The 20,480-nt window shown below is 32.7% G+C and overlaps 1 protein-coding gene across 1 annotated transcript in view; it reads right to left on the bottom strand.

Moving 5' to 3' along the window:
• Nucleotides 1-20,480, bottom strand: part of LOC106460541 — a 31,937-nt gene that overhangs the window by 10,246 nt on the left and 1,211 nt on the right. The window contains exons 2-9 of the mRNA XM_013920258.2: nucleotides 14,645-14,769; nucleotides 13,599-13,761; nucleotides 12,841-13,049; nucleotides 5,858-6,041; nucleotides 5,167-5,265; nucleotides 3,316-3,426; nucleotides 1,268-1,717; nucleotides 886-1,100 (exon numbers count right to left, since the gene is read on the bottom strand). Of these exons, the coding sequence (XP_013775712.1) occupies nucleotides 886-1,100; nucleotides 1,268-1,717; nucleotides 3,316-3,426; nucleotides 5,167-5,265; nucleotides 5,858-6,041; nucleotides 12,841-13,049; nucleotides 13,599-13,761; nucleotides 14,645-14,769 (1,556 nt within the window). The remainder of the gene's footprint in view (nucleotides 1-885; nucleotides 1,101-1,267; nucleotides 1,718-3,315; nucleotides 3,427-5,166; nucleotides 5,266-5,857; nucleotides 6,042-12,840; nucleotides 13,050-13,598; nucleotides 13,762-14,644; nucleotides 14,770-20,480) is intronic.

Raw genomic sequence — 20,480 nt, 5'->3', positions numbered from 1 at the left:
AATTCAAAAAACAAACAAGCACATGTTATTCTATATTGTGCATTTTCACGTAAAAGTATGGTGGAGCTCTACTGAATTGGTAAGCTAAATCCTTAGTGTTTTTTGCGAGGGAAAAAAAACTTGTATACGCAACTCAGTACAAAAAAAAATTAACAAATCTCGTAATTTTTATTATTTATTTCTTCAGAAAATAGAAGTCCTCACTTTATAATCTAGAATCGAAACCCGACAATGACGACCATACGTAAAACTATACACGAAAAACTTTCATTTTGTGATTATTTTATATCTTAATGGTTTAAAGTTGAGGTTCTGGGCAAACGGAAAACAATGTAGTGAGTAAATATAACCTACTTCTACGCTTTAGCGGCTCAATGTAGGTTGTTTCTATAAAGATTTATATAATCTTTAGAGCGATGAGTTGTCAGCCAGAATGTGAACTTACAGGTAGTCATGTATGACAGAAAGTTTATAGAATATGCAAACTAGCGCACGTGTTTTACACAGCAGTTAATGTTCTTCGAATGTCACATTCGGTCTACTAAGAAGTGGGTTAATTGATAGTTAAACAACGTTATGATTACTGCAACCTATTAGTTAGACATCTTTAAACAATCCATCGGAGTTTTGGACTGGTTAGTTTGCTTCCCTATGCAACTACTGGATTTACTGCAATTCTATTACTGTACATGTGCTTTAAATAACCAAATACAACGCTCATTTAACTCGCTCAGTGAAAACTTATTCTTCCCTCCGTACACCTCCCCCCCCACCAGAAAAAAAATCAATCAATGTGAAAAAGGTAGATAAAACATTCTAGTTTTGCTAGCAATATATATAATGTACAAAATACACTAGAAATTTGTCTCTGTTTAAAATAAATACCTTTCCATTGTTGAGGATATTGATAAACAACCGAAGACCATTATTAGTTTCTATAACCATGTTGTTGTGAAGGGTTTGTGGGTCGTACGAAAGGCCTATAATATGGGTTAGAAGTACACGGTGCAGTAACTGTGGGTTATTCCTGAGTTCCTCCAAAACTCCATCAGGAAGGTTAGCAAAGGCATCGTCAGTTGGAACGAGCACAGTAAAAGGACCTACCAATAGAAATTCATAATATACATTAAATGTTCTAAAAAAGAAAAAAGCATCCAAATATCTCGAAATGGTATTATTGAATTTTTCTAAATAATTTGCGCCAGAATCAGTTTTATAATTCATTAAAACGTTTACAAAAATTAAATCTAAATTAAAAGTCTCGTACCTTTTTGGCTTAACAGTTCAACTAGATCTGAAGTCTGAAGCAGCTCGTAAAATATGTTCAAACTAATTGGTTGACCTTGGACATTAAGACCAGGCATCTTGATTACTTCAAGGATTTCATTTCTTGCTGGAGAAGGAGACCCTTCAACGGTTTCCAGTCTTGGTAAAGAAGGTACTGGATCACCTTGCTGGAGAATTGATGTTTGTATCTTATCAGAAGGTGGTACTCTAGGGGTACTTCCAAAAGGAGGAATTTCTTGGATCGGCGGACTCTGCGGGTGTCCTTGTGAAACATCTTCACCAGATGGAGGACTCTGGACTTCATGAGGGAGACACTGACAGTCTTTTAAAACTTCGCTGGGCAGTAACACGCGGTTGATAATATGGATAACGCCGTTTAACACTGCAAAATCTGGTTCAACGATCGGAATACTATTCACCAGCATAAGTCCTGTCAACAGAAATATTGTTTGAACTCATATGAAATTCCAAACAAAAGTTATATGATTTCAACAGACGAGCTCTCAGAATCTTAACTGATGAATGGCATTATCCTTGAAAATTCTTCCGTTTTTATTTCTCAACAGGCTAACGTGGCTCAAAGATGTAATGTAATCAACCTTTGAAATACTTCCGTTTTTGTCTTTTAACACACTAACGTGACTTAAAGATGTAATGTAACCACCCTTGGAAATACTTCGGTTTTGTCTTTTAAATGACTAACGTGACTCAAAGATGTAGTGTAACCACCCTTAGAAATACTTCCGTTTTTGTCTTTTAACAGACTAACGTGACTTAAACGTATAATGTAACCACCCTTCAAAATATTTCCGTTTTGTCTTTTAACAGACTAATGTCACTCAAAGATGTAGTGTAACCACCCTTGGAAATACTTCCGTTTTTGTCTTTCAACAGATTAAAGTGACTCAAAGGTGTATATTTAAACTGAATTAGTTAATTATGGACAGAATTGATTTTAAGTAAATATAAAACTTTTCAAAAAGTAAGTAAATGTAGAGATGACTAATATCAATAATTCAAAAACAATGAAAGCAAGATGGTAGGGATGACATTTGCATCATCCCTACATAATATCACAGGCACATAGTGTAGTAAAATGTTAACACACAAAAATATGATAAATTAAACTCACTTGTGATTGAATTGTTATGTATATTGCAATATGTTAATTCTTTCCTGTGCTATTATGTGTGTGTATGATACAAATGCTATCCCTACTATTTTGTTTGCACTGTGTTTGAAGGATTGATATTAGCCATCCCTACATTTACTTCCCTTTTCGAAAAGTTTTCTTTACTTGTTTATTTGTTTTTTTTATGCAAATTCAATAGACATAGGAAGATTGTATTTATAACCAAATTCTAAATACAATAAGGTTCCAACTGCAGTATTTGCTGTTTATCTATTATTGGCTAGTATTTTCTGTTTCACCTTGTACTTAAGCTTTTTAAAGGAATACCAAATTTCTGTAAGTAAGCTAACCTCAAGGAGTGATCATAACATCGTTAACACTAGAATTATGATTTTTTAAATTACTACTAGTTATTAATAATACTTATAAAAACGGATACTCCGTTTAAAACTATGCCACCTCAGGGAAATTGGTTGACACCATTGTTTTGGTTTTTCAGTTATCATGTAATAAAAAACAAGCAGAAGAAAGAAGAACAAGAAATTCAAACTTTTTTGTTATGATACTTACAGCCATTCCCAGAACTTGTGACTCAATAATTACATAGATATTGTTATAAAAGGAAACACTGCGCAGTATTGTAAAGTTCTGATGACCTATTGAGTAGATATTTAAAATACCATTTCGATGAACAATCCGAGCCATCCCTACATAGGTAGTGCTACCACCTGCCTGGTAAAAGCTTTAACGCCCTGTGATTTCCCTAAGTTCACACTCATTGAAATGCCTTTAAGAAACTGAAAATTGTGATTAAATTCACTTCAACGACACTTTGAGAGACCCTTGATGAAATTAGTTTATATTATTTAAGCAGTGAAATTCTGTTCGATCCCTACCTCTGCGATCTTGGAAAGTTAATGGAGCGCCTCCTATCGATATCAACGTCAGACCATCATTCAACGCCACGCTGTAATACGTTCCTTTAAGCACGTGGTTCAGAAGAACCTCTATCAAAGAAAAATAAAAGTTAAATGATCTTGATATCATATCTTTTGCAATAAATAGTTTGTATTCTTGCAATTAGAAGTTTGATGACTTTGCTCTCAACATCTGACTGTGTCTAGCAGACTCTCACAAACTGACTATACCATCACTGTAGTGTTTAGTATATATATATATATATCAGCATTGCAGTACTTATGAATGGGCATCAAAACGATTAACACACACACATATATATATACATACATACATATATCAGTAATTGAAACTCAAGACTGTCCCGATCTTTCTTAAAACAACTATGATGTTTTGTAAACAGTTCGCTATATAATACCATTGTGAATGAAGTAACTTATCTATTTAAAGCAAACATCGTACAGAAAGTTTAATTTCTAGTTTTATCGTCTTTAAAGTTTATTTTGTGATACCCGTTCTTGGAAGTAGTATAAATAACGTAAACGGAAATAACCTCTCGTAATCACAATGAAGCTGAAAATAGATCCAAATTGAAATCGTGTTTTTTTTTACAGGTAAATCGCTTGTTTTGTTATCCAAAAATATGTGAAAATTTGTTAACAAATATTTTGTTGGATGTAGAATATTCTATTGTTTCTTAAAGTATAAATTTATGCATATTTTTCTCAATACAATAATTAAGATTAAATGTCTTAGCAAATCTTTGGGTCATCTGTTTGTCCCTAAATAATTTAGGTGAAAGTCCAATATGTAACACTGTGATACGAGTCAATAATTAAACCTAAAAGTTTAATATAGAATGACACAAGCTTATCTCAGAAAGGTGCCAAAACTGGACCTTATATAAAAACCAGTTCTGTTATTCCAAGTAATATTTCTGTAATACCATTGTCCACGGTAAGTTTTGTCTGATTTTAAGATATATATGAAACGAGGTTTAAAAACGTGACAGACATTACTGAGACCAATTTTGTTTCTCGTTATTATTGTACTATCTTAACAAACAACAGGTTTATTTAAACTAAATATTTAAATTTCTTGCTTAACTAATTATACTGTTTACAATAAAACTTGCAGAAAAGTGAATGCTTTGTGAATAAGGAGGGCACATATCCTTTCATTAATTCAAGTTGTGTCACGTGGACCGGCTAAAAACAAGTCAGTTGGCTTTAGCTACACAATTCTAAAATACCATTGTCATTTTACTTTATTAAACTTACGTCATACATTTTGCGTGCAAGTTTTTACGTTATTACTAGGTTGTAATAATGGGGATCAACATACACCTGTTTGTTCTTATTTTATGGATTTAATCCAACGTATGTCATTGATTTTATAACCGAGAATCACACATTAAAATATATATCTTATTGAAATTAAAGATAATATTACGAAAATTTTAGGCAATCCAAAACTCCAACGTTTATAGTGAATTACAGAATAAGTGTAGACGTACAGTTATTAATATTTTAATGAAAACCGTGAGTGAAATTTCTGATGATTAAAGTTCTTAAAAACACTGCTTTGTCCAATAACGTGTTTAACGTTTTTGTGTGTGTCTGATTTGGTTGTGACACGTCCGTCATTTACTGGGGTGTGTGTGGGAGTTCGATTTATTTTGATATATATATATATATGTATATTAGTGTTATTCTTCATATAACCATTAAATAACTTTTTTTTTATAAAAAAAAGATTGATTTTAGAACTCCAGGTAGATGTGGCGAAACAAACAGACGATTTTATAGTAAGTATTTAGAAATACTCACGTTTCAGTAACGTAACGTTTGACGTCAGCATTTCAAGAACACGTTGAGGAAGACTTTGGAAGGCCTCGTCTGATGGCGCAAATACAGTGTAGGTACCGTCTGAAGTTTGAATAAAAAACATACCTCAAAATAACTAAGATATAACATGAATTTTCATGTATGCAATAATATTAATAAAACGTTAGTAACATATGTTTATTTGTCAATTTATTTTCTTCACCAAAATGTGAGTTTCAGTGGAAAAAAAAAACGAAGTAGAGGCTTAATATATTCAACGCTTCACTATTTTCACTGCAACGGACTAGTTTTTGCCGACTTCACAGCTCATTAGTGCTGCCCAGAAGAACAAAGCAAATAAATTAAAGTAGGCCTCATATAGTGGTGAACTGTAAGTAGTTTGCCTGGTTTAGATGTATAGTTCGTTACTCACATACGCGCTATTGTCATCTTAAGGGTTAAAAAGGGTAAAGTCGCGCATGCGTTCTATAATCGAGAGGAAACATGAGCAAAAGGTTACAAGTCAACAGGTTGCTGATAACTTACTTATCTAACGTTAAAACGTATTTTATCAGTAGTCATTTTTCAATAAACAAGCAATTTATATATTTTTTTCAATTTTGTTTTAAAATTTTGTCTGTCTGGATCACGTGACGATAACGACAGACTATATAAACTGTACAGTTGAACATACCTGTCAGCTCCTTGTCAACGCCAGCAACTTCCAGGAGGCGGTAGAGTTGGTTCTGAGTCCACTTGGTTTGTCCAACCAGATCCATGGATGGAACAGGATAAAGCACTCGGTCGATGGCATACACGGCATTGTTCTCAAACCGCCCATCAGGATTCACAACTTTTGCGCCATTAACAGTTATCATCTAACAGTAAAAGGCCAGAAAGTCAAAATCAGTTCCTCATGCAAGATCACGAATAATGTGATGTTATAACACATAAAAATTATGGTTGTTTTAATAGATAACAAGCAAACAAAAATAGCATTCACGAATAATAAAATAACAAAAAGATGGGTGAATAATGCATGGCTTACACGTGCAGGTCAAACATCAGCCTAAGCTAGATATATATATATATACCTATGTTTGATAACTTTTGTTTTAAATATTATTCATTTTGAGAAGTAATGCACACGATTTTTTGCTTACTTTTTCACTTTTGTTTAAAGTATGTATTATTTCTTACTGTACTTACGTTCATGATTGGCAAAAGTATTATTAACATTACAGTATCTTTTTATTGCACATAATGAATTTGCATACAATCTAAAAGGGATTGATGTACGATATGTTGTTTTGTTGTTAATTCAGCACATTCAATTGGCCTTTTAAATCAATATTCAGCAAAAAACACATTAAATTGCTCGTTAAATTCTACATTATCAAAAATACATTTGATTATTCATTTAAATTCCTATTTACTAAAAATGCATCTGATTCCATTAAATTCACGTATATTAAAAACACATCTTATAGCCCATTCAAATCAATATTTGGTAAAAACAAATTCGGTTACACATTTAAATTACTGTTTAGTAAAAACACATTCGATTGCCCATTAAATCAATGTTTAATAAAACATGTTTGATTACCCATTAAGTTCATTTTTAGTTAAACACATTTTATTTCCCATTTAAATTCATGTTTGATATAAAAAAAATATTTGATTACGAATTTAAATTCGTATTTAATAAAGACACATTTGGTTGCCCTTGAAATTCATTAAATTAATGTTTAATAAAGACACATTTCATTACGAATTTAAATTCATGTTTAGTTAAAATTAATTACAATTTAATTTAAGTGTAAAACATGTTTTAAAAATGTTTAAACTACAGTCATGTGGCATGTTTGTCGACAGCTGGTTTTTATATTACAAAATATACACAATTTCAAATGCTGAACTAATTTCTGATGAAACGATTTATATTAGGATATGGTCTCACATAACCACAAACAGTGTATAATTTCTTAACCAAATAGATAAAAAGAAACTCTTATCTTGATTGTAATTCTACTTTATTTTCTCTACATTGATTTTTTAATCATTAGATGAATAGTGAACGTTGTTTAACGTTTCCGGTTTGTGCTGTAACAAGAAATTGTGATTATAATTATTATTGTCATCAAACATTAGAATTAGGCCTATTACATTTAAAGCGCTTTATTATTTACCTAGTCCCTTTGGACAGTACATAAATTAAATAAATAGGGTTCCCGCCACTTCTATGTTTGTTGTGTCCCAGCCTAAAGACCTCTGGATTGAGCAAAATGCGCCGTCAACAATATATATATATGGCAAATATAGAGTGGCTGAAATACTATTATTATACACTCTTACAATTCGTGAAAAATCCCTAACGGACTGGATAAAGATTGTAGTGTTTAATAATATGCTAGGCCTAATTCTAATTTCTTTTGAGAAGTATAATTATAAACTTTCTTCAGCGTCTTGTACACGCCATAAGAATAACATATGATTGTTTATTTTACTGTCAAATTTACATTGTAATTTCCTTTTTCCACAACTCCATTGTTTCTTTGAAAACATATACTTACTTTTCTCCTCAAAGTTAAATATAATGATATCTAAAAGTACATGTTATAAAAATAAGATACTTGACAAACAACGAGCACGACGAAAATGTCTTAAACTAATTTTATCTACAGAATCAATAATCGATTTTCACGGGGATAGAAAATTAATGCATTGACCATGCACAGAAAATTCTGTTTTTCAATATTCCAAATACTGAAGGTTTTTATTTTAACAGGAAATTATGTACTTTTAAACGGTTAATATTATATTTTTCTCTTTATTCTATCATTTCTACAATAAACTTAAGTGCGAAATGAATATCGCAAACCACAGTGGTACTTATAAAGAAAAGTTTAAGCCGACAAAGATGTTTATAAAGGAACGTTTCAAACTACAAGGGTATGTATCAAGGAAAGTCTAAAGCCACAAAGGTATTTATGAAGAAAAGTTTCAACCCACAGTGGTATATATAAAGGAAGGTCTCAAACTACAAGGTTATTCATAACGGAAAGCCTCAAACAGCTAGATTATTTATAAAGGAAAGTCACAAGTCACATGGGTACTTATAAGAAGGTCAAAAGCCACAACAGTATTTGTAAAGAAACTTCGCAAACCACAATAAAGGAAGGTCGCTAACCACAAGGGTATTTAGAAAAGAAAGCTGTAAACCACAAGAGTATTTAGAAAAGGAATTGTCAAGCTCCAAGGGTAGTTATGAAGGAAAGTCGCAAACCACGATGGTATTTATAAAGAAAGGTCCTAAGTCATAAGTGCATTTATAACTGAAGATAGCAAGCCAGAAGATAAATAAACATTGCAAACCACAACGATACTCATAAAGGAAAGCTGCAAACTACAAGGATATTTATAAAGGAAGGTAATAAGTCACAAGGAAATTTATAAAGGAAAGTCGCAAACCACAAGTGTTTTTTTTAGAAGGAAAAGTCGCTAACCACAGTTTTTATTTTTAGAAGGGAAAGTCGCAAACTATAAGGATACTTATTAAGAAAACTTACAAACCACAAGGGTATTTATAACGGAGGTTGCAACCCACAAGGGTATTTATAAATTTATAAAAGAAAGTTGCAAACCTTACGAGTATTTACAAAAGAAAGTTTGTAAGCCACAAGGATGCTTATAAGGGAATGTCGCAAACCAAAAGGGTATTTATAACATAAGGTCACAAAACCTATTGGTATTTATAAAGGATAATCGCAAGTCACAATGGTATGTATAAAAGAAAATCGCAAACCACAAGGATATTTATAAGGAAAATTGCAAACCACAAGGATATTTATAATGGAAAATTTCAATCCACAAGAGTATCTATAAAGGAAAGTCGCAAATCACAGTTGTACTTATAAAAGAAGGTCGCACACTATAAGAGTATTTATAAGGGAATGTCGCAAACTACAATGGTATATATTAAGAAAGGTGGTTTCTGTAGGTATTGGGCACCTTAAAATCACTCAAATTGTACTGTATATTTGTTTGTTCGTATTTGTGCATGAAGCTACAAAATGAGCAATCTGTGCTCTGCCCCCACGGGTATCGAAACCTGGTTTCTAGCGTTGTAAGTCGGCAGAGTACCGCTGTGATTGTGTTTGTGTGTTGAGCTATTGTGGAATAATGGGGAAGTTATGAGGCTGACGAGTATAAGTACCATCAAATCAATAACGAACGATGCAACGTTCTTATCATGGGAAAAGCATACATATTCAGCTCAGCTAAATGTGTTAACCTGGAAAAAGAAATCACTTAACAGCGCTATCAATCTACAGGACTTCACATCTCGATCGTTCACGTTTTGGACGAGAGCCAAGCGGGTGAGAGAAAGTAGGGCTCGTTAAAGTAGGTCACTATTTTGTCCAGAACAATATAATTTTGCAGTGTGATAAAATGCTTTACAGGATGAAATGTTTGATTAGTTTTTATAAAAAAGAGTCTCTGTAGCCGTCCAGTTTTCCAGCAACTTTATAACAGTGCGGATTTCTACCAATCAAAACTCTGTAGGTTAGGAGGCTATTGTGGAGTAATTTTTATTAAATACGCCCACGTAATGCGAATTCATATGATAGTAAATTAAATACTTTATGAGAGCTCGAACATGTTAGAAAGCTGAATGACCACAAACATTATGTGTAAATATGTATATAGCAATGCTATTGTATAAAGGAAGGCGTTTGCACACACACACACACACACAAAACAACAACAAACAAAAAAAACAGACAAATCTCTTACTTAAAACTATATAAAGCACCACTGGGTGGCGCTTCTTTCTAACGGCAGATCTAGAGAGATAAAAGCTGGCTAATATAGATCAAAGCTGAGGATATGGACTGTTATGGTATAGATTTTATTGCGTTCGTATGCTTTTCTCCGTCATCTGCATTTAGTAAGTTTTTACGAAATATTAAACAACTCTTTCATTATCTTGGTATCGCGCTGAATAAGTAACCCAAAATGTATTAATCTCCTGCGATTGACAATTATGACGAAAATGTATTTCGTTTTACAATATTAAACAGCATTGTTGTGTTATTGTTATAGTATCTATCCCTACAGTTATCCGCACTCGGTTTCAATAATAATTTTTAGCCATATCACTTATTTCACAGCTACTTTTTTACGTGGTTAGTATTTAGATAGCCAACACAAATATTGATTTATCAAACTCTGAATGTTTACATTATATTTGTTATGCAAACAATTATGATAAACTTGCTACGATTGAATCATTCAATTATAAACAATGACTATACAAAAACTAGGCCTAGTTGTCAAGTTTATCAGGCTGAAGCCCGAGTTACTCTCTTATTTTAAGTCAATAAAATGTTCTCATGATCCTTCTCTATTTTTTAATTGGATCAAGATCAGATATCGTATAAACTGTCGTACAGCTTATGTTACTTCAATTAGGTATAGACTGAACTGCGTTTATTACATTCTCTCGTTCTAACAACTGTTTTTTTTTGTTCTAATATTTAACATAATAATCCTAAAGTTGGTTAATATAATTGTTAAAAAGGAATATTAACATCTTTATTTCTTGAGATAAAAATCATAAAAATAGAATCTAGATTTTAGTTTTTTTTCTATAAACAAAACATAGAATATTGTAGAGAAGTAGTAAGCATTTTGGTGATCATACCTAAACTCCCTTTTTATTCCAAAACAACAAAAACATAACTAATGAATTTGTAATAAACTTTATCTACAGGGTGTCCGAAAAGTCTGGAACCATAGGTGATTTGCAGCTTGGAAGTCCGACTTTGGTTGAATGACATCTTCCCGGGACATCCGATTGGCAGACATGCTCTACAGGAATGGGCCCCAAGATCTTCGGGCTCGACTCCCATGGATTTCTTTTTCTGGGGACTGCTCAAGTACGTGTGTACAAAGAGAATGTTAGAGACACCGAACATCTGAAACACTGAATTCGTGACGAGTGTCGGACCATTGACAATGACCCGAAAATGCTTCACAGTGTTCAAAGAGAACAGAAATACCATTTTCAAATTTGTTCCGAATTACAAGGACAACATGTGGAACACATACTGTAAAATTCATTGAAGTGCCTATGGTTCTCGATTTTTCGGACACCCTGTGTATATAATGTTGTACGAATTACAAACTGTTAGGAGTTACATAAGAAATGACATTATTAGTACTTGAAATGGATAATATAAAACGGCCTAACATCAGTGCTAACGTAGAAAAACAGACTTTTTTTTATTATATTTGCAAGAGCTGATTGTTATTAAGATCACAAATAAAACTGAATTAAAAGCGAAAGTTTTATTTGAATCTCGGGCAAACCTACACGAGGGCTATCTGCGCTAGTCGTCCCTAATTTATCAATGAAAGACTAGAGGGAAGGCAGCTAGTCATCACCACCTAGCGCCAACTCTTGGGCTACTCTTTTACCAACGAATAATGGGATTGACTGTAACATTATAACGCCTCCACGCCTGAAAGGATGAGCATGTTTTTTGGGACGGGGATTCGAACTCGCAACCCTCAGATGCGAGTCTAGCGCCCTACCCACCTGGTTATGTAAGAGTAAAAGAAAAGTTTATATGAAATAGGTATATATATATATATATTCATAGTTTTATTACTGTTTGTAATTATCTCCAATTAAGAAAGTCAAGTACAACTATGATTGAAGATAATTACTGCAAATAGAGAGTAGTTTAAACAACGACACCTTTACAACAGACGTGTAGCAATCAGACAAATAAAAAACAATTAATTGAATTTACACTAAAAATGTCAATACACCTATTCTAGTTATATAATCACAAGAAGTGAATTTATATTTTGCTGAAACTTATTTACAGTGTATATAAACTTATTTAATAATGTAATAAAGATAAAAAGAAACTATTATGTTACAGAAGATTCTAGAAATTGATCGGCCATGTATGTTTAAACAACAACAACAAAAAATTAATGAAGACTGTTATAAAGATTTAACTTGAACTAATTCTGAATTATAAACTTAAGTCGTGTTAATAGTTTTAACCTTACTACCTCCTATTAATAAGGTCCAGCATGGCCAGGTGGTTAGGGTGCTCGACTTGCAATCTGAGCAGGCCCCAAGAACTCACTCACTAACAACAAAACGAACTGATACAATCTATTTTAAAGTACAGTATTTTGTTAATCTCACTAGATCGTTTTAATATTTTGTTAATCTCACTACATCGTGTTAATATTTTGTTAATCTCACTACATCGTGTTAATATTGTGTTAATCTCACTAAATCGTGTTAATATTGGGTTAATCTCACTAAATTACGTTAAAATTTTGTTTTAATCTCACTAAATAGTGTTAATATTTTGTTAATCTCACAAGATCGTGTTAATATTTTGTTAATCTCACTACATCGCGTTAATGTTTTGTTAATCTCACTACATCGTGTTCATATTGTGTTAATCTCATTAAATTACGTTAATATTTTGTTAATTTCACTAAATCATGTTAATATTTTGTCAATCTCTCTACATCGTGTTAATGTATTGTTTTTCATACTACATCGTGTTAATACTTTGTTAATCTCATTGTATGGCTCATAAGAGAAAGGTGCATAGTTTCAAATTCGCAAGTGTTAGTTACCTCTCCGTAGACGTTGAATCTAATGGGTGTTCCTTGCAAACTATCTTGCACTATTTCATTCTGAATTGATGACGACTGCAGTGCACCTGGTATAATGTGATAAAGAAGGAACTCCCTTAGCTTTTCGGGATTCTTGGTGATCTGTTCTAGAACTCCACCCGGGACCAGAGCAAATGCTTCGTCATTTGGGGCGAATATGGTAAAAGTTCCTGAGGAATAGAGAACGGATGAGCGAGCTTCCACGTACGGTAAAACAATTGGGTTCAATGAATAAATGGCTGTGAAGCAATCAGTATCATGTAACAATATAGATAAATCAAGAAGATCCAAGAATGAAAATAACAAGTTAGCAAACTAACAACATTAAAAAACTATGGAAAAAAGCACCTTCCATGTTTAAAGTTAAACGTTTTTCTGAAAAATCTGATATCTAGAGAATGTTTTTAACAAGAAAAATCAATGAGTCCTTTATGTGTTTAGTGACAGAGCAGGACCCAAGGACTCACTCACTCACTAACAACAAAACGAACTGATACAATCTATTTTAAAGTACAGTATTTAACAAAGGACACTGTAGCTTGTTCTCGGTTTTTCAGTTGTACCAAAGATCGTCAGTTTGTTAGATAGGTGCAACTTTTTATTTGGCCAGGGTCATGAATCTGGTGACACGGTCATGGCTAGTTTTGTACGTGATATGTGCAATGTAGCTATTACAGACAATTCTTATGGGGAAAACTAGTGTGAACTTGATGGCTTACCTGTGGACGATAATACGTCATCTAGCTGAGCTGAACGAAGATATTTACACATCTTGTTCAGCCCTAGTCCTACTAAAGTCTCATAGAGTTGTTCGAACCGTCCTGTTGATCTTCTTATACGGGAAAGTACGGGAAACCAAAACTGGTAGTCATATTGGATTTCCTAAAATAAAGTCACAGTTAATTAAAATCCAAGTAGCTTATTTTGATTCAGATACTAAGAAATACATTAGTGTATAGAAAACGCTGTGAATGGGAAGAAAAAAACAACAACAACAGATGCTAATGACGTCAAGAACAAGACGTTTCTAAAAGTGTTCCATGCTCAGCTGTTATTGTACATAACTCAATAATTGTATAAAATAGAGATTAAAATTATGTCACGAGGTTGCGATTATATAAAATCTATATCCATTGACAAAGCTATTTCCTAGCTTAGACCTAATTTACATTAATAAATTGTTTATAAACCTACTTTACATTATTAAATTTTTTTCTAGACCTACTTTGAATTATTGAATTGTTTTTTAGATCTACTTTATATTATTAAATTGTTTATAGACCTACTTTACATTATTAAATTGTTTTTTAGGCCTACTTTACATTATTAAATTGTTTTTAGGCCTACTTTACATTATTAGATTGTTTTTTAGATCTATTTTACATTATTAAATTGTTTTTTTTATTCTTCCGTTAATCAAGTTTTAATTATATTATTTGCTTCCTTGACCGGTAGTTGCTGTTTAAAGAATGTTGCTGCTTAAAGATGCTTTTTTTTTAAACTCGATTTAAAGCAGTTTGAATAGGAAACTAGAGCAAAACCCGACAATATCATTAAATTTTACCTCGACACAAATATAACAGAAAGAAAACAACAAAAAGTATTTGTAAAAAATAAAAAGCAAAGAACTTTCGCACTTTCCTGGATTTTACAGGGAGGGCGTGACTTAGCGTCACCAAAATGGCTGTTTAGAAAACAGTGCCATGGTAACGCAACTTTTCAAGAAACATACCACTTTCTCAGATGAAACAAAAGAAACTTTTACCTTTTCCTTGGCTTTGTCTTCAAATTCAGTTGGAGCATAATCAGCGTTTCCATGACGATGAGCTTCTATCCGTTCACTTGCAATTACCTTTAGGTTTTCAGTGTCATCTCTGATATAAGACAAGCCTGTACAAAAATATCCAAGAAGAATAAACTATTATCTTTAACCGCTTAACGGTTTAAGAAACATTAGCATATAAATTCATAAGCGCCCCTATCGGTGACATAGAGAAACATACACAACTGTGGATTGCAAACACGATATTTTTTGTTTAGAAACATCGATACAAAATTCTCCTATGATCTAGGCTTACAAAAAATAACATCTTCCGTACTTTGGTGATCTATACCTGTGACTGTTAAATCGTACAGTTTGATTAGAATGATAGAAGAGTTGGTGATGGGTGCTGAATTTAGATTATCAGTTCAAATTTGGGTACGGCTAACCCTTGTGTAGCTTTGCGCGAATAATCGAAACAAACCAAAACTACTTCTTTTAATAACAACAGCCAAACAAACAAATTACCTATCCTCGAATCACTTATAGTTAAGTAATAGTGATAAAATTTAGTTTATTTGCATTTCCTACATCAGTACTTCATTAGCCATCTACATGACGCTCCTATGCAATGCCCCCTAGTGGTTCGGTAGTAAGTCTGAATGCTTATAACACTAAAAACAGGGTTTCGATACCCGTGGTGGACACAGCACAGATAGCCTATTGTGTGGCTTTGTGCTTAACTACAAACAAATCCTATGTAACTTTATTTAAAATTACTAAGACAAAATTAGAAATTATTGTGCTATTTTAGTTTCTTGAAAATGTATCCTGTTATTTCTACTTCGTGTAATTTTTAATTTCTATTTTTCGTCTTCAGATCTTGCAGTTCCCATATATCATTTAATATGATGTTGCAGTTCCAATGCATCGCCAAACTTGTTCGCCCTTTCATCTGTGGGGCGTTATAATGTGACATTAATCTCACTATTTGTTGGTAAAGAGTAGCACAGGAGTTAGTAGTGGGTGGTGTTGACTAGCCACCTTCCATCTAGTCTATCATTTCAAAATGAAGAACGACCAGTGCAGATAACCCTCAGTTAACTTTGTGCAAAATCCAACAAAGATAATAAATACGAAAATTAATACGGACATTAAAGGATCGAGAAGCAGCTTCGAAACATGGCATGACTGATATAAAACACTTCACTTGAGTAATAAACTTTACAAAATCTAGATATTGCGTAAAACCCACTAAATAATATAGACATGTTCAAATTTTAAATACTATTTTAGTTAAGGTTTGATTGTTTGTAATTAAGCACAAAGCTACACAATGGGCTATCTGTGCTCTGTCCACCACGGGTATCGAAACCCGGATTCTAGCGTTGTAAGTCCGCAGACATACCGCTGTGCCACTGGGGGCATTTAGTTAAGGAATATTATTCAACAAATTCAAATATTCGCTAATTCAGCCACACTCCCTAAAATTTGTTTGTTTGTTTTGAATTTATGCACAAAGCTACACAATGGGCTATCTGTGCTCTACCTACCACGGGTATCAAAACCCGGTTTCTAGCGTTGTAAGTTCGCAGACATACCGCTGTCCTAAAATTTGTATTTGATTTACTTTTCATGTGGATAATACTGCGCAAAAGAAATCTGAATATTTTTCGAAACAACTGCTTGATATATATGGAGAATACAACAACGAAACCATTATTTTTTTAAGGTTGATTCTTAACTCAGCTCTCCTAGAACCAATTCTATGTTTTTTAATCTGAGAATATAGTTAGTATGTTTAATTTATTTATAAAAGACTTTAATAAACAGCGAAACCTTCAACACGATTTACAATAGAAACTACTAATGTATAATTAAGTAGAGGCTCTTTACAGAATTGTAATAATTGCTATCAGAGTGTCCTTGTAATATTCGCAACTATATATTTATATATGCCCATTCAATTCTGTGTCACGAAAAGAATGGACAAAATGAGAAAATTTGGTTCTTTATCATTTATAGATGTTTATCCAAGTCTTGTTATTTTCTGATAAAACAGATGCTTAATTATCAAGTTTCATATTCATGGGCATGTGAAAGTGTAGCAGGGTGGCCTTCTGAATATTTTACTGAACAATCTGCTAAAATGAAACACGCCTGCGTGATTCAGTTAACAAACACAAAGAAGGAACGACTGGTTTTACGTTGCTAATAATGCTGCTTCGTGACTTACTATTCATTTGGTGTGTTCGAGGAAATGACCTTATACCTGCCGTTATTACCATGCTCCAAATAAATTAAGAGAGTTATATACGTCGTTTTACACCAAGAAAAACAAAAAGCTTGTTTTGTTTGTAAGTGAAAACTACTCACAACCACAGTTATGGTGTGTTGTAACACACCAAGATATTTGATGAAAACTCTCGTCATCAGTCAGGTTATAAGAAGTGGGACATGTTAGAAGAATAGATAACTTTCTGATAATATCGTTAAAATACATTGATATAATTAAAACAGAAACATGAAAAACTGAAGTGTGGAAAAGTACAAATAAGTCAAACTGGTAATAAATGTTTCTCTCAAGAACTAAGCTAAATCAGTATTAAAGCAACTAATTAATAAAATGGTTATAACAAAGCTGAAACAAATAACAACTGCACAGTACAGCCTAACACTTGTGGAGAAAGTTTCGGGAAGTAATCAACAAAAGTGGTGCACATAGAAAGGACTTTTGTTTGTTTGTTTGTCATAAAGAACACAGGCCTGTGATGTTTTCATTGTCTTGAAATTTTTACATGTTCTACAGTAATTCATGTACGCTGAATCCGAAAATGATATCCATTTTTATCCATCATGTACAGGTTTTTCACAAAACGCCATAACGAAATACATTAAAGAAAGACTACAACACGTAATTTTGAGACTAAAAGACGTAGATTTCACACACAAAAAATCAGGGTGAATGAGGGTGCATATTTGTTTGACATCAATGCTCTTCGCTTTTCTTCAGTTTGTTTGTACTTTTGTTAACAAATATAATAATAAAAAATGTTCATTGTGGTAAATGAAATAATAATTTGATCTAAGTTAGAGTTTTTTCTTTCCGATTTGTAAAAAATCCTTACGTGATAGAAAAAAAATCTACGTAAGTGAATTATAGAAAATCCATTTTTAAAACCAGAACAACTTTTACGAAGTTTAATTTCGCAGATCCGTGTTATCAGAATAATTCAACTACAAAAGAATAAATCGATGCAATGGTTGCTTTCACTCAATAATGAAAACAAATCCCTACTGGTTTGTTTGTTTGTAATTAAGCACAAAGCTACACAAAGGGCTATCTGTGCTCTGCCCAGCACAGGTATTAAAACCCGATTTCTAGCGTTGTAAGTCCGCAGACATACTGCTGTGCCACTGGGGGACAATCCATACTGGACTAAAGATGGTAATTGAATGAAATGGTTGTTTTCACTCAAGAACTAAGACAAGTTCATTTTGGACCAGATATATGTGACGATTAAATGTAATGTTCATTTTCACTCTAGATGTTTTCATGGTGAACATGTTAATAAAATGAACTTATTTCTATTAGTTAAAGCCAAAACAAGAACAAAAACCATAGTTTCTTAATTTCATTGTATAATTAATTTAACTACTGCGTTACTTCATGGGATCTTCTAATTTCGGGTTTATCTCACTATTTAAACAAGTCAAAAACGGCGTCTTTCAAACTGAAGTTAATCTTCCCACTACCGAAGAATTCACGCAGTTTTACAGCTATAGGTTCCCCAGTGAGTCAGCGCTAAATTCACGGACTTACAACGCTAAAATCTGGGGTTCGATTCCCCGTGGTGGAAAAAGCGCTTATTTTGTAGATTTGCGCTAAGGACAAACAAACATAATGATAGTATCTTCCTGTTATTAACTTGTGTTGACAGGAAAATTCATAAGTGAGCTCTCCAGATGTGTCATGTTTCATTATTCCGTTGGAGTGTTACATTTCCAAATCATTTAACCGAAATGAAGGTATCACACCAATAAACTACCCAATTTATTCACCAGGGGCCAGACTTGGTTTGATAGTTAGGACACTAACTCGTAATCTGAGGGTCGCGAGTTCGACTCCCATCACCGAACATGCCCGCTCTTTCGGCAGCGGGAGCGTTGTAACTAGATGGTCAATCACCATTTCGTTGGTAAAGAGCAGCCTAAGCGTTGGTACTATTGACTGTCTTCTTCCCTTTTGTCTATCACTTTTAATGTGCGCGAAATTCAACAAATAAACAAATCAGTTCCAAACTAGTTATCTTCTGTTGCAACACATCAACTTGGCAACAAATCAGTTCCAAACTAGTTATCTTCTGTTGCAACACATCAACTTAGCAACAAATCAGTTCCAAACTAGTTATCTTCTGTTGCAACACATCAACTTGGCACTATACATTAATAAAATAATAAAATAACGAAAATCGCATTATATACGTATTTAGATATTTTCCCTAAATGTTGGCAGATAAATAGAATAACTAGCAGGGAGTAAAAGCTTTTTCAGTTTTTTTCATAACAGATGAAACGTTTTAACTAGCACATGGAGATAGCAATAGCTTTTTCAACCACAGAAATCTTTTCAAGAAGCTTTCCGAAAACGATATTACAATGATGCTTGCTTAATCTAAGTGTAATCTCACGCTCATAAGAATATCGACTATCTCTATGCCTAAGTAATAATTAGATGTAATGCACTGTCTATACATACATATATATATATGTGTGTGTATATTATGAATGCAGCTGAGGCACTGCTTATATTTGTAAACTTACTATATAACACAGCGAAACAAATTTGAAGAAAAGTAAAACCACAAAAACGACAACAAATAATGAGTTGAATATTAACCACGACATCTTTGATTTTGAAAAATTTACAGGTCGTAGTTATGTTATTATAATGGAGCTTGCGATGTATACGTTCAAAACTCGGGTCTCGAAAACTACCGCACCGATCATCATCAATCATAACTGGATAATATTTGTATAACTAGGCAGTATTTTATAGGTGAGCAATAAATAAAACAATTGAAACTTCCACAAAAATGATATGTTTCAAATTTACCCAATAAAAACTACAAACAAAAAGGAATAACTTTCAAATTTAACCAATAAAAATTACAAAAAAGGAGTAAATTTCAGATTTAACCAATAAAAATTACAAACAAAAATGATATATTTCAGATTTAACCAATAAAAATTACAAAAAAGAAGTAAGTTTCAAATATAAAACAATCAAAAACAAACTTAAAAAAAATGTTTTTTTCTTTAGTGAAAATATCATGAGTGTTGCAACAGAAAAGTAAGACACTTTCATTGATAACTGCGTCTACAAAGAAATACTTCAATAAAATCTACTCTGTGATGTAATGCTATAATGATAGCTTATTTCTAAAGAAAAATTTCAATAAAATCCTTTTTCTCATGGATGGTGAACGTTATTGAATGTCAAGTATGAGTACAATGTTGTATAACCGTCAGACAATTCCAGAAAAAGTCGCAGGCCTAATAACCTTCCGCAGGAACTAGCAGTTATACCTGCCCGGAGGGTGGGTATTTCTACTAGTATCAGTAACCATTGAATTAGTTTACGTGTTAATGAATACAATTTTTTAATTAACAAGAAGATGAAACATACAACTAGGTAAATGAAACTGGTAAGTTAAACTATTGTTAATAAATCTTAATTAATACATATACAGAAACTATGTTATTATTTACCTATTATTGTGTAACTTCTTAATTATATATACTAGAAACTATAGTCTATTATTTACCTAGTTATTGT

Source organism: Limulus polyphemus, unplaced genomic scaffold (genome assembly GCF_000517525.1).
Source record: "Limulus polyphemus unplaced genomic scaffold, Limulus_polyphemus-2.1.2 Scaffold792, whole genome shotgun sequence".
Classification (NCBI taxonomy): domain Eukaryota; kingdom Metazoa; phylum Arthropoda; class Merostomata; order Xiphosura; family Limulidae; genus Limulus; species Limulus polyphemus.
This window is presented reverse-complemented; position numbering and strand designations above follow the sequence as displayed.